At 29.6% G+C, this 14346-nt stretch overlaps 1 protein-coding gene across 1 annotated transcript in view; it reads left to right on the top strand.

The window, feature by feature from the left end:
- LOC111029340 overlaps positions 1–12593 on the top strand; it is a 190385-nt gene extending 177792 nt beyond the window's left edge. The window contains exon 14 of the mRNA XM_022308306.1: positions 10789–12593. Within this exon, the coding sequence (XP_022163998.1) occupies positions 10789–10998 (210 nt within the window). The 3' untranslated portion in view covers positions 10999–12593. The remainder of the gene's footprint in view (positions 1–10788) is intronic.
- The last annotated feature ends 1753 nt before the right edge of the window (positions 12594–14346 follow it).

The raw sequence follows: 14346 nt of genomic DNA, 5'->3' as shown, positions 1-14346 counted from the left end.
AAGTCACGAAACGTCGTCAATTTAACCGCTCTCCCTTCGCCATCCAACTTTCCGGTTCCGTTTCGTGTATCAAAATCGTCTGAGCGTTATTTTGTCTGTGATGGATTCCGTTGATTGTCACCGTGCACGTGGTGTACCTATAATGTTACTTCTACACATTTTCGCATAATATTATCTACGCATAGGTATTCCAAAAGCGAATTTGCAGTGTGTGGCTCACCCACGCGTGTACGTATTCATCCTCTTGTGCAATGATGACTTCAAAGACTCACATCGCTAGTCACATAATACATATATCGACAAATGTGAACCTAACGAAGTAGGTAAGTCGTTATCGTTGACTCAAGTATAATACTAACTTTAACGACCGCGACATTGTTTCTTGTGTTGAGTTATATCTAGATAAATGTATCTATATGAATCGTCTAGCTCTAGATGCAAATTAAAGTATCTTCGTCTTATCTAGATGAGAAAATAAATTAGTACCACATTGGTAGGTATCTAAGATTTAAGTTATGGAAATCTACATAAATATCTAGATAAATCGTTTGTGACGCACGTGTTTTTTTGTCAATAATTGTTTACTCATTTAGCCATTTTACATTAAACATTATAAATTATAATATTACCACAATACTATCTATAAGAGTAAAAAATAATAACATTTACGTACTGTTTTCTCGTATTAAATTTATTCTATCCTGGCATGCTGTTACCACAATTTTTAGATTATAATACTTTATGTTCGATAAGACAATTACGAATTAACAATAGCAGTTAAGTACCCACCCTCCGACTGACGTTGTATCAATTCAAGATATAAATTTAACACCATGTACCCTACACCTGTATCGTCTATTGGTAAATAATATGTTATTTTTATTATTTATGTGTTTATATAATATATATCATATAATTTATGTTTGCCTTGCTTAATCGATTACTAAACCATGAATTAAATAACATGTCAAGCATTATAAAAAATTAACTATTGTAAGATAAAAATCTATATGAAAAAGTTCGATCTACATAATTATTTAGATAAAAATTGAATATTCTATCTTCATATTAATCTAGATATTAATTTAGCTATAGTAATCTAATATTTACCTAGATGTTATTTTTTCTACTGAACTCACTAGTGCTGAGTTAGTTACTCATTTACTCGTTACTTAGAGTTACAAGAATTTAACATTTACTTATAAAAATGTTTAACTGTATGAGAGTTACCTATTTGTCTAATTTCTTATCAATCATAAACAGACGTAGATACTATATTTTTGGAAAACTGAAAAATGGTTTTATGGCTCTTGGAAAAAAAACAGCAATATTCGGTGAAAAAAATTATATAACGGGTACAATTTGACTTAAAAATACTATTTATTGTGCAAAATCAGAAAAACACTAGTCGATAGCATGCCTCAAATGATCATTTTTGAAACAATATTTGAAGGCTAAAATTCACAATATAGGTATTTATATTCAAATATTAAATTAAAAATCATTTTGTTTTTTAAACATTGAAATCCACAAGAAATGTATTACTATATTTATGCATATGACACAAACAATTTAGTATTAAGAAACAATTACATGACAAAATTAACAGTTTAACAGTAATATCATAACATTATGTTAACTTGATTTATCCTCTTACAATATGTCCAGTGAATACTTTCACTGAACGAATTGTCACAAACATCACACGGGTAGGGTTTCTTCTCCATTTGCCTGCTGGTGTTTCCTCAGCCTGTATCTATTAGTAAAAAAGTTAATTTAACACATAATTGTTTTTCATACAATTATTTGGTAAGTGGTAACTATACATTTCTATTTCTGATAGATTAAAATGTATTTAATCTATTTATTTATTTACAATTTAAAACAGCAATAAACTCTTAGATCTTAATCTATTCTAACAAATAAATGTTGTAACACTAATCAGTAATAACACACCTTACACCCACCCTTTCATAACTGTATAACCATTTCATATACCAGTAATCCATTTTAGTTCTTGGCAACGCAACCTTAACGGACAAATAAGAAATATTTTTTATGTGAAAATGTAATAGTTAAGTAAGTGTACAAATATAGAACGATTAGACTTGTTTTTATTAATAGCTACTTCCTACTACTCCTACAGAGGAGGTAGTATAGGTAGTACTTTTTTAGTTCTTAACATGAGAGATGGTTTTTTATGCTAATTTTAGTACTTATAATAAATTAGACCCAACCAAACATTTAAGTGCGTGGATAATCTGAGTCAAAATATTTTTTGAAAATACAACATATAATATGGGTCACGTCTAAATATTAATTTTGGTAATCTGCTTCACAAATTAAATTTAAATTATTGAAATGGAACTGATAAATTAACCGAGCTCACGTCATTTATAGAACATAAAACGTGAATTGTAAACATGCGAAAAACACAACGAATTATAATAATAATTATTATTATATTCCTAGTTGTTATATATTTTATTATGTATTGAAATATTACTCATTTACCTATACGAAAATTAAGTAGGTAAATATACCTAAAATTAAATTATCATTTTCCAATATACTTGATCAACATTTCAATATTTTTCTCAAAATGTATGTATTAAAATTAATTTGCTTGATGCATAAAATACATAATATGAATAAGTTAAAAAAAAATATTAATTCTTATTTTAAATTGGCACAAATTACAATTTTTATACGAACATGATTTCTCAGTTAATGGCATTGTATACTTTTATCTGGTTTTATGTGGGGCAAATAACGACCATAAAAAGGGACGCAAATTAGTAATTTGGGTGCAAATTACACAGGTACTCCCCTAAATATATTAAAATCATATACTCGTGTAGTTTCTTAGTTACTAATTCATACTCCATATGCCCATGAATTTACTACCAAGATGTTTTTTTATAAAACGATGAAAAAGTTGACCATTGCCCAAATACGAAAGAGTCTGACTAGGTAATTCCCGGTTTTCCCGTAGGCTTATAAACTCTTGATCAAAAACCAGCGCCACACTTTGAACTATTATATCACATAAATGTTACAACAATATTTCTAACCCGTAGCTGTATAAAGGTATAATTTTAACAAAACTAAAAATATTGTATCTATTAAGAAGCTATAAAATAAAGTAGGCACTGAACTACAATGCTAGTATGTTGTCCAAAACAACGTCAAGCTATAATTTAAAACCCTATATTTTATATTATTATGCCCTTATATATTATTTGTTTTTCCAGTTATTACAAATTTTTTTTGTTAATTCTCGATACGGTTACGTGTTATATTTAAGAATTAGCTATTAAAAAAATGTGTCCATTATATTTTAATACTTTGAAAAATATAATCGACGTTTCGTAACGCATTACAAATAAAGCAGTATGGTCATTATAGTAACGTGTTTCATTGGTTACGTTACTTACTGCCTAACACAAATCTCCACTCGTTATAAAAATTATCTTTCAGCTGATTTCCTTTGTACAAAATCTCAGTTATTGACCAATTAGCGAAAAATTTCGTACAAACGTTTTTTGAGCTCTCAGGGATAGGCCTAGGCTCCTTTTTATCTCAAAATCAACCCTTAAATTTTGGCTAACTATTTTTTTTTTTGTTTACATTGGTTTCTGAAAATAAAATAATTTTTTTAATATGATTTTTATTTATCATGCTTATCACAAATTCATATACTTTAAATTGCTTACGCTGTGATTAATAAACGTTCATGATTAATTGTAATATTGTTCGAAACACGCAACGATACATTCGGCTGCATCTCTCTGTTTATCTGGGATATGTTGAACTATCAATAGATGAATTGATTTTCACAGGGTTTTTACAGGTATCGTATTATAATATGTTTTGACTGAAGCTTAACGGAACACTATACATATTATTAAATAAATGGGCAGATTGATACAACGAATTTAACTCTTGCAAAGTTGGGTGATCTAGCTATTGTTATAATTAATTAAAACGTTTGCCTTTTTATTTTACTGTAACAGTGTGAAAGTTGACATTGTCTGGTATTTTCCATGAATTTGCACAAAGATGTAACTTGAATATATAGCAACTAGTATATACTCTAATGGTTATCTAGAGCAGTGGTTCTCAACCTTTTTGTTGTTGCAGACTACCTAGATGGCTTTAAAGTAAGACTACGGACCACTTTGGGTTTTGCTTCAAAAAATAAAAAAGTAATGCTTTATTATTTTTGTTTTGCTTGCAGATTAGTGTATTAAATGTGAACTTGTGCACGGTTAAAAGCATAAATAAATAAAAATAAAATATAACAATATCGGAGTATCAATTGTATCAAAAAAAAAATATATAAAATAAGTACAATTTAAAATTAAAAACAGTATTTGATGAGAGCTGATAAATATTTCCAAGTGTGAAATTTATGTTTCCTAATCTATAATTAATCGTTCTAACACGAACCTGTTCCTTTTTTATTGCGGACCGGTGCCGGTCCGTGGACTGGCGGTTGAGAACCACTGGTCTAGAGAGTAGATATTGACTAGGTAGTCGTTATTCCTCTATTCTAGAAGTTTTTAAGATATGTATAAAAAAAAATTACGAATCTACTATCTAATAGCAAAGTAATGACGATTAATGATGATACAAAGTAATAAATAAAAATCTTTACCAGCGAACGTAATTATTTTTGTTTGTAAACCTGCAGTGTCGCTAAATTAATTAATTGATTTTTTTTCATAGGTGTATGTATTTGGTATTTTTATCTCAGAATAGAGAAGGTATAGATTTAGTTAATTAACATTATTTACAATTAAATAATATGTTAATACGGCGCTTTGGATAGATGATTTGGGTACATCACTGTCATGGGTTCAGTTTTGTACGTTATGTTTGATTGAATTACGTCATTGTAAAGTTATATTATGCGTAGGTAGTTTGTAATAACTAATTAGTAACTATAACATATAATAATATAGTATAATATAAATCTATTATGACTGAAACACTGAAAGCATTTTTAAGTAAAAACCAAGAATGATATTATAAATAGCCAGACATTGTTAATGGTATAATTATAATTTAATTTTTAATGTTTAAACGATATTAAACCAAAATAAATCTATTCTTATTTTGGCGAAAGATACTTAAATCCTTAATTCTGTAGAACTACGACAAAATCATAATAACGTACCTAATACAATCTAATATTATTAGCATAAGTATCTACTGACCACTCCTTCAAATATGTTTTGGTCGGTTTTATATACGGCGCTCCAGGCCCACAATTAAATAGCAGTGAAATCTGTAGCATGTCTTTTTCATAACCATTTAAAAACAAAGAAATAATTATAAGATGTTAGGTGATGTAGTTTTCCACAATACCATAAATAACCTCCAATAATTTATCCAAATCTAAGGCTCCAAAACTGGTCATACATTTGTTTATAGAACAATAACGTCAATAACCCTTGAAAATTTAATTTGAACATTACATTTTATATTTATTTTTTTTTTACATTCACATTTTATTGATACATAATATGTTAAATAAATGTAAAACTATTAATATTATGTACAATAAAATTAAAAATTCATCATTGACCGTTTGAGCATTAAGCAACTTGACCCCTTTATTCAGAATTCAGCGCCAGGGGCAATTGCTGCACAGAAATCCACTAAAATATATGCAACTGGTTTCGGTAATCGATTAACTTGGCCACTTTAACGAGTGCGCGTTATGCATATTATATAATTTTGTGGTATGTTAATGATAATTGTGTAGTCAAACGTGCCAGTTTTATTTGAACACTTGTATCTTAAATAAACTCATCTACGTTCCATTTACACAATTATTAGAATATTTTTCAAACAATATGATGCATATATTATGGCCTCTGAAAATCCCATCTATTGTTCATACAAATTACTCGAGTATTTGTTAAAAAATAACGTACCTACTCTTTGTATAGTTCAATTTAGAAGTTCACTGATTTACGTAATATTGACGAAGTACATTTGTTTACTGAAAATTGTTATTTATTTATTTCTTATGAAAACAGGCGTTTTAAAATTATAAAAAAAACTCTAAAGTTGTATTAGCATAAATAATTTGATTAGATTAAAAAAGTTCTACAACCGATTAGAAGCTTACATAAATTGTTACCTAATGTATTGAATTTTATTTTTTATGCATGCATCTAATTTTTGTGCTAGTGATGCTTAAATTATTATTTATTGGCAAGTTTTTATTTTCTATAATAGATTTATAAAATTACATTTTATAATTTTTTTAAATATGTTGCACTGAAAAAATCATAAATTAATTACAACTCAACGTACAATTAAAATTCTCTTATCACTTTACTTTCGATGAAAACTGATGACTGACAGTTTAACTAGAAGAGTAGCTGCTACTTAAGTTCGGTGATCGAAAGGTTACTGGATCTGTATTCAGTAAACAGCGTTTCGTACCGTTTGTTATTTTTATGTTTTCATTTATTTTTACGATATTTTTAGATGGTTCAGTAAAAATATTATTATTTTTGGTATACTTGTACGACGAAAAGTATGCCTCGTTGAAAGACGAACTCGCGAGGCAAATGGAAAGATAAGTTTAGAAGGGATTGACATTTTGGTATAACAATTTACTGTTGGTGAGCACTGTTGTTCAGTAACACTGTAGATTGCAACATTATTATTATTGTCATCGGAATAGATAAATGTTCAGCTATAAAATAAAACAATTTTATGGAACTTGGCTTTCTCTTTACTCCTCAATAAGACATTGCCCACAAGTACTCTTCAGAAAAGTTTTAATACAATATTACACTTTCACTAGACGTTGCTTAACGAAAAATATCATGCCCGTATTTATCACACACGTTCGTAGTTTATTCATCCGTATTGATCGAATCGCTACAGCCATTTATTGTATTTTACGAGTTTTCCGCCTGAATTTTTTATTAGTGTTCGATCGATTTGAAACGCTATATTATGTATGTATTATGGTTGTTTAATAATAATTTATTATCGAATCGCATAAAAAAAAAAAAAAATAATCGCCTATATTTGCTTCCATAAATTCTGAACCTTAATCTTGAGGGATTTCCTTATCTTCTGCATTCTACCGAAAGTCTCGAGCGTGGTCCCGCCATCCAGTTTATAATTCATACAAACGAACTGAGCGTTAACGTTCTGCAACTCAAAATTGACAAATTAAAATAAATTAAATAACGGTCCTTCGAGACATGGAAAACAGTAATTGATGTGCAAAATTGTGTTACATATTTTATGCTGCGATGTTGGCATTGAAACCAACAATGATAGATCATCGCATTCGTTAAACGATTATGAGCATGTTTGGAGTTAATTATAAGATTTATTTGAAATTATAAATATTAATTAATGATAATGATACATCTCTTCAATACCTAGTTTACTTTTCTGTTACATTCACTGTTATTGTGTATTTTCTGAGAAAATCGAAATTATTATAGTTCTTCAATCAAAAGTTTGAACTTCTTAGAGCTTTTAGTACCCGAAAAAATGTCAACAGAAAACAAAACATAATTTATAAATTGTCATAACGGTTCAACCTATGTTTGAATAAAATTACATTTTTTAATTAACAATAATATAAGAGAAACAGTATATATAAGAATTAAGAATACAGTTATTTTTTTAACTTTTTTTGTCAGGCATAATCATACTTGTTACTATATGGAATAGTAAACTGGACAAGTCAATTTAATTATTCTTACAATTTAATAAAACAATAATATAAATCAATAAATGCATTCATAAATTAAAGTAAATTACTTTAGTGTTAGGATTTCGAATAGATGGTTTCTGTTGCTCAGTACTTCTGGGCCCCTTCCGCATAGATATCTGGTTGGCGAAAATCGAGTCTTCAGTTTACAATGCAAGGTTCTGGTTGTATTTGGCAAATTTACAAGTGTGCCATCGTCTTTATTATTAGGCAGTAGCAAGAAGCATCCTGGTCATTAAGTTATCCCCATTTCAACATCCTTAGATTTTCCAACTACATCTCTCAGTCGATTAAATGCCTTCCACTCGTGCCGTTGTAACTCTTGGGCGGGAGGTCAGTGTTCTGCCTGTCCAATCCACCCTCTAGTGTTCAGATACAATTAGAGTGTGGAGTGTGCTCCTCATTTCGATCGTGTTAATTTTCGAAGTGAACCGATGCTTGTGCATATCATTTTACTTGTCTTTTCGCAGTGATATTTATAAGTCAATATTCTGTCAAAAATTACTCCTAAAAGTATGTTGGTGTATCGCAGTCTTCCCATGTTATATAAATATAATGTGATTTAATTGACGATTAGCTCCCCTGTTTTTCATATGAAATGCATATTGAAGTGTATCGTTGGGGTTCGTTTTAAAGTATTTTTTTTTTTTGTAATATTTGTTACCCAAAGTGTTGCTGAGTTTTCCTTAAAATATCTCAAAATTACTGTCCTGCACTGTACTTGCTGCTTCGCCTGCGTACCTATATACACATTTTAGATTTGTCCTAGTTTGATATATATTGGTCATTTATATATACGTTGTAAATTTTTGTAACAAAAACACTGTGCTTTGTGGTAGTCCATTTTTCGAAGTCCTCTATCTGTTGTGTTTTCCTGCTATAGAGTGACAAATAGTTCGTCTATTACTCTATAATTTTGCCAAATTTTAAATTTTGTGTACATGGTAGTTTCTCTAACAGCAGGCCATCGTTGACTGTGCCATAATCCACTGAGAGGTCAATAATGCCACGACGTTTATTTGCTACAAACATTCAACTGTCATATTTGTTTTAAAAATAGATAGTTTCTTTATTCAAAACAGCATTAACGTGTCAATTCGATGAATGTTTTTACCTCATCTGCCCGAGTAACCAGTGGGAATAAATATTAATTTATCACATTACTATTATTTTCCGTAAGTTGTAACCATAAGCTACCATTAAAAACAAAAATTTCCAAATAATCTTAAAATAATTTCGGAGATTAGCGGGAACGAAATTCGTGACCCAATATATAACATTTATATATTTTATATAATTTTTAATAATTATAGTATTATTATAATATTATATCAGATATAGTTTTTTTTTAATTATCTTCATAAACTAAATTCTGTGACAATAATGCACACACATCAAGTACGGTAACTGTGGTCCACGGCCGCTTAAAATTTGAATAAAAAAAATATTTAGAAGATTATTTTAATTATTTTGAAGATCAAGGATTAAAATCAATGCCTCGATAACTTTTTTTTTTGAAAAATGAAACGGAAAAAAACATAAAGTTTACAAGCTCTAAATCATATTAATACAAAAAATCTGAAATACTTACTTGTACGGATAATAATGAAATGTAGCCGCATTATGGCTTGATTATCAGTATTCCGTTTCTTTGAAAACATTACTATCGTTGAAATCATGATTTGTCGTGTTTGAGCGTATAGATTGTATCACTGGAAAACACAAATTCATTGTTGCTCAAAATACTGATTTATTGATTTTAAATACCAATTCCGTTTATTGAAACAAAAATATGAACAGAATGTAATGAAATATGAAGAAAAATTAAAATTTATGTTTTAAAAAAAATTTTTATTATTTATTATCTAGGTATGTCATAATTTAATATATATAAAATGAATGGGGTATCATAATATCTCCTACGGGTCTTCTAAATGGGTCAAGTTCAGGTATTCCTATAGGGCTTGTGTAAATGTGAGGGGCTGAATCTGATGCAGTGGTGCATAAACCAAATTACATTAATGTATAAATTGTGAATATTGAACGAATAATTTTTTTCATTAATTATAAATAAGTATTATTTTATAGTTTCGACGAGTAGATTGGGACAGAATCAAAAATTTAACTCGATAAAAATTATTATACCACGTCATTCCGCCTGTTATCAACGATGTTAAGCATTAACATAAATATTTAAAATAATACACTCTGAATTATTTTTAGTTTAGGTATGTACTGACATTTTCTAAAAGTACAATCTGTTCCAGATTACAAAGGCAATAATGTTCCCGAAAATCTAAAAAGAATAGTAATTTCACCACCGTTTTTCACAAAATTGTGAAATAAATACGATTTTATAAAATTCTAACCTTGCGTATTTTCGTAACTACATATTATCGTGTCTTGAATTTGTAAACATAAACAAAAAAAAAATTCGAAATAATAAGCATTTTAATAATAATAGCGTGTCGACGGACAAAACATCACAACTCCCTATTTATTATAAATTCTAATACTATGAAATATAATTAATATTATACATATAGGTACGTTACACCGTGGTTTCCGGATAACGACCGCGTAATTCTATAATTATTGTTATTACGATAGTAGCACCGCATTGCACTGCGATATATATTTATGTATATATTAATGCTATATTACACAGGGCGATACTTTATTCATTGATTTTCTTGTTCATATCATATTAATATATCTTAAGAAATTTGACATGTTAAAATTCTTAAATTTTTTTTACCGTTATAGACATATTTATAACACGTTTGGTAGGTAATTTTTGTTCTATATTTTGATTTCATTATCAGTGTTTGTCCTAGAAAAATACATAATTATTACTCTTAGTATTTTCTAATAAGACGTTTTTATCCGGTACACGGCAAAACCAATTACTGCCCGTAGTACACACCATACGCAAAAATACTAATAATTATAATAGTGATCAAATTTTAATTATAACTCGAGTGAACACAATATTATTATATTATACGCGTCACTTTGTTTTTTTGCAGATGGCTTGTTTCGAGATATTGAAGAACTTCTCGTTTATGGTCACCACGCAGGCCATGCAAGTGAAAACAAACATGCTGCTGTCCGTGTTGAAAATCGCCGAGGTCGACATACTACTTCCGGTGTCCAATTCGCGGACTTCCAACTTGTCGCCGGACACGTGCACGGCGACGCTGTTACTGGTAATTATTGCGGCGGCGGTCCTGTTCTAGAAGACTTACGGCGCCGCTCGGACGTTACGATGATATTATTATTGTTACCATCATCGTCGTAAGTCTTTATAATATATTATATATAGAGCGTCGCGTCGAGTTAACTTTTCTCTTGTAAATTTATTGTTGTTTTTATTTTTTTTTTTTTTGTGTGTGTGTGCGTGTGTGTGCCACCGATCATACAGTTAGTAGGTATGTGCCGCCGACAGGTAAATTATGATGGTACTGCGATGGTATAGGTTCGATTTGATCTGTACGGAAAATCACTAAATTGATAATAATGTTATTACGACTTACAACTGATGTCGTCGTATAGGTGATCATCACTGTTCTATCTTTTGTTTCCGCGCTATCGTAATAATAATTTATTGTAATATTGTCTCGATGTACTCGTAGTCGTGGGACGCAGTTGCCACTTTACGGACTGCTTCCAACAATGTGCATCCCCCTTAGCGGTGTACGTAAAACGGATATTATTATTTCAAGCCTATTTTCGAATCGCTCAAATATTTAAATTACCACGTTATACCATGTTATACATTAGGTATAGTGTTATTTATAGGTAATGAAATAATATGATAGTTTAATATTACGATGAGTATGATACAACACGAGGGTGTTTAAGAGAGTGTTTCACGCGTAGGTACCTAATTAAGATATGGTATTTATAAGTATTTCCAAACGTTACTTGGTAAACAATTGTAAAGGGTGATAAAAATGTAATATATATACAGATTCGATGTCCTAAACTTGCATGATTTTAAAATGTACGTCATAATGCATACAACGGTCGAATGATGATCAGACACGGGGTATGAAAAATAAATAATAAAAATGCTATTAAAGTCTTAGTGTCCGGATGCCGAGTATAAAAAACACCAAATGTATTAACTTCAGAATAACACTAAAATAATAAAATTATTATTATTATTATTATAGTGTCAACGTGGCGGTAGAAACTCTAATTGCCCTAAGGCTTATAATACGGCCAACCACTTCCCGGAACTCGGCAATTTTGCAATATTAATTTAGAAAACAGTGGCGCAGACATTGTAGGCAATCAACAGACGGTTGGGGTCACCGCCTACAATTTCATGAGACGAAGGTAATCAAAATCCGGACATTTTCCTAAAATATATTTTCCGAAAGCGCAACCATACTATAAATACAAAACATTAATTATTTGTGCCAGTCTATATTTGTTTATTTTTCTGGGAAACTCAAGTTTATCCGTGACCTTTCTGCCCACCTCATAAAGTTATTAATAACATTATGGTTTGACAAGACTAAACAATAATGTTTTTTTTTTTGTTTGGTCACAATAATTTAAAATAAGCAAATTGTTTTTAACAAAATATTATACAACAAACAGCATAACAGTAATCGAGAGTCAATCTGGATAACCCTATGAAATAATCTGAGATCCTATTGAGACAGGTTGGAACCACTGAGAATTCGGGAAAATACATATTTTAGAATGGAACTCAAGATTAAGAACTGTAGTTCATAACATAATATTTAAAATTTATACTGGCACTAGGGAGGCATATAATTGGATTTAACGGAGGATTTAACGTCAAAACAAAAAAAAAAAACAAATATTTGCACAGTGCACACTGTAAATTGTATTTCACTGATTCAAATGAATTAAATATAGGCACAACTACCTTCTATATTAAAATTATTGATACCGTATTCTTAAGGGATCTTTAGTGCAAGAATCTCGATTCTTTTTTCATTAATAAATAATACTCTTATAGTCTAAACGTGAATGGTATCATAGGTATCGAACCCTGCCGTAGCTTTCATTTTTTAACATTATCATATCTGTTTTAACTTCGTAACCTAAAATATTGTTTACAGTAAATAAATACAATTATAACAATTTTTATAAATACAACTTAGTATCTAAAATTATTTAAATTCATTTTTACGAACATATAATAAATTCACTGAATATTTATTTCCATACCATCTTATAAATACCAACCAAAATACTAAAACAAACTATATTTTTTTTATTTCATCATATTTTTTTCAATTTTGCTGAGTGATTGTTTATCGTTTTCGTTCAAAATTACTCAGTATTCAAATATTTTTGTAAGTTTAATTTTTGATTATTGTTAGGCTATAAAGTTAATTGTCTGCACCATTTGAGATATCTTCAGATTAATTCATTTTCTATAGTCTTCATGAATAAATAAATAATAAGCATTTGACGATGCACAGATTAAGGAAAGGAAGAAGATTTAAGCGGCTTATTCTATTTTCAGCCTAAAATTACATCAAGATATGGAAACACAAACAATCATTGACAATAATCCTTCACTGCTACAATCTTCCTTTGTCTTCTGTAGTTATTTTCAGACTTTATTATAGCACTTTGACTTCCTCGTCCAACCAATAACTATTTCTATGTAATTATTATCTGTAATATTATCATGTAAAAGTGAATTTAAGCACTTCAAAAAAATTGTTATATTTATCACATTTAATATTATGGCACATAATATACTGCACATTGTCAAAACTGCCTACGATGACCTTTTTTTTAGTTCAGCGTTTCGATGACAATTACCAAATACGCTTATTCACAAACACATATTATCGTAATACACTACTAGAGGGTTCTCCATTCATATCGACCGGATATTTTATTTATATCGTTTTAAATAATATAATAGTTTGTTAACTGTAAAAAAAATATGTTTCACCCCATTTCCTAAAATTTTGGTTCGTCGGACATAATACAAGCGTGTTTTACTCCCCAGTTAAGGCATACTAATAATAATAATAATAAAGTACAAGGTAGAGTGGGCTATACAGTATATATCAAGCTGGACCTGTTGGTGGAGGGGAGGTGGAGTGATCCCGAGTACACACACGAGCTTGTGAATAAGTAAAACTACTGAGGAGACGGTAGTAGTGTTCTTCAGAGCTATATTGCCTACTAAATAATAAGGCACGAAAAGTCCACTGTGTTTATAACGATATGCGCATAACAAAATGATTGGACGTCGGCGTCACTCGCCATTACGCTGTATCAACAATGCCCAATTCCAATCCTAGATCAATTCCAGTATAGAGGCACTTTGGCTGATACTTGGTTCTCAATCCCCGTCGATGAAATAAAAAAGGTCATGTTTGTATAAAATATTTACGTTATGGATACACATAACTTAGTGATTACCGTAGTTATGATCATTGGATTTGAAGTAAAACACTAAAATTGTACACCTAATGAAAATATAAATAATATGTAAACTGTTTATAAGCTTTACAGTGATGTAGTACCTTTAAACAAAATTTGAATCCAAAATAATAACAAACTGAAATTAACATATTATA

Source organism: Myzus persicae, unplaced genomic scaffold (assembly GCF_001856785.1).
Source record: "Myzus persicae strain clone G006 unplaced genomic scaffold, MPER_G0061.0, whole genome shotgun sequence".
Taxonomy (NCBI): Eukaryota; Metazoa; Arthropoda; class Insecta; order Hemiptera; family Aphididae; genus Myzus; species Myzus persicae.
Note: the sequence above shows the minus strand (reverse complement) of the source record. Positions and strands in the feature narration are given on the sequence as shown.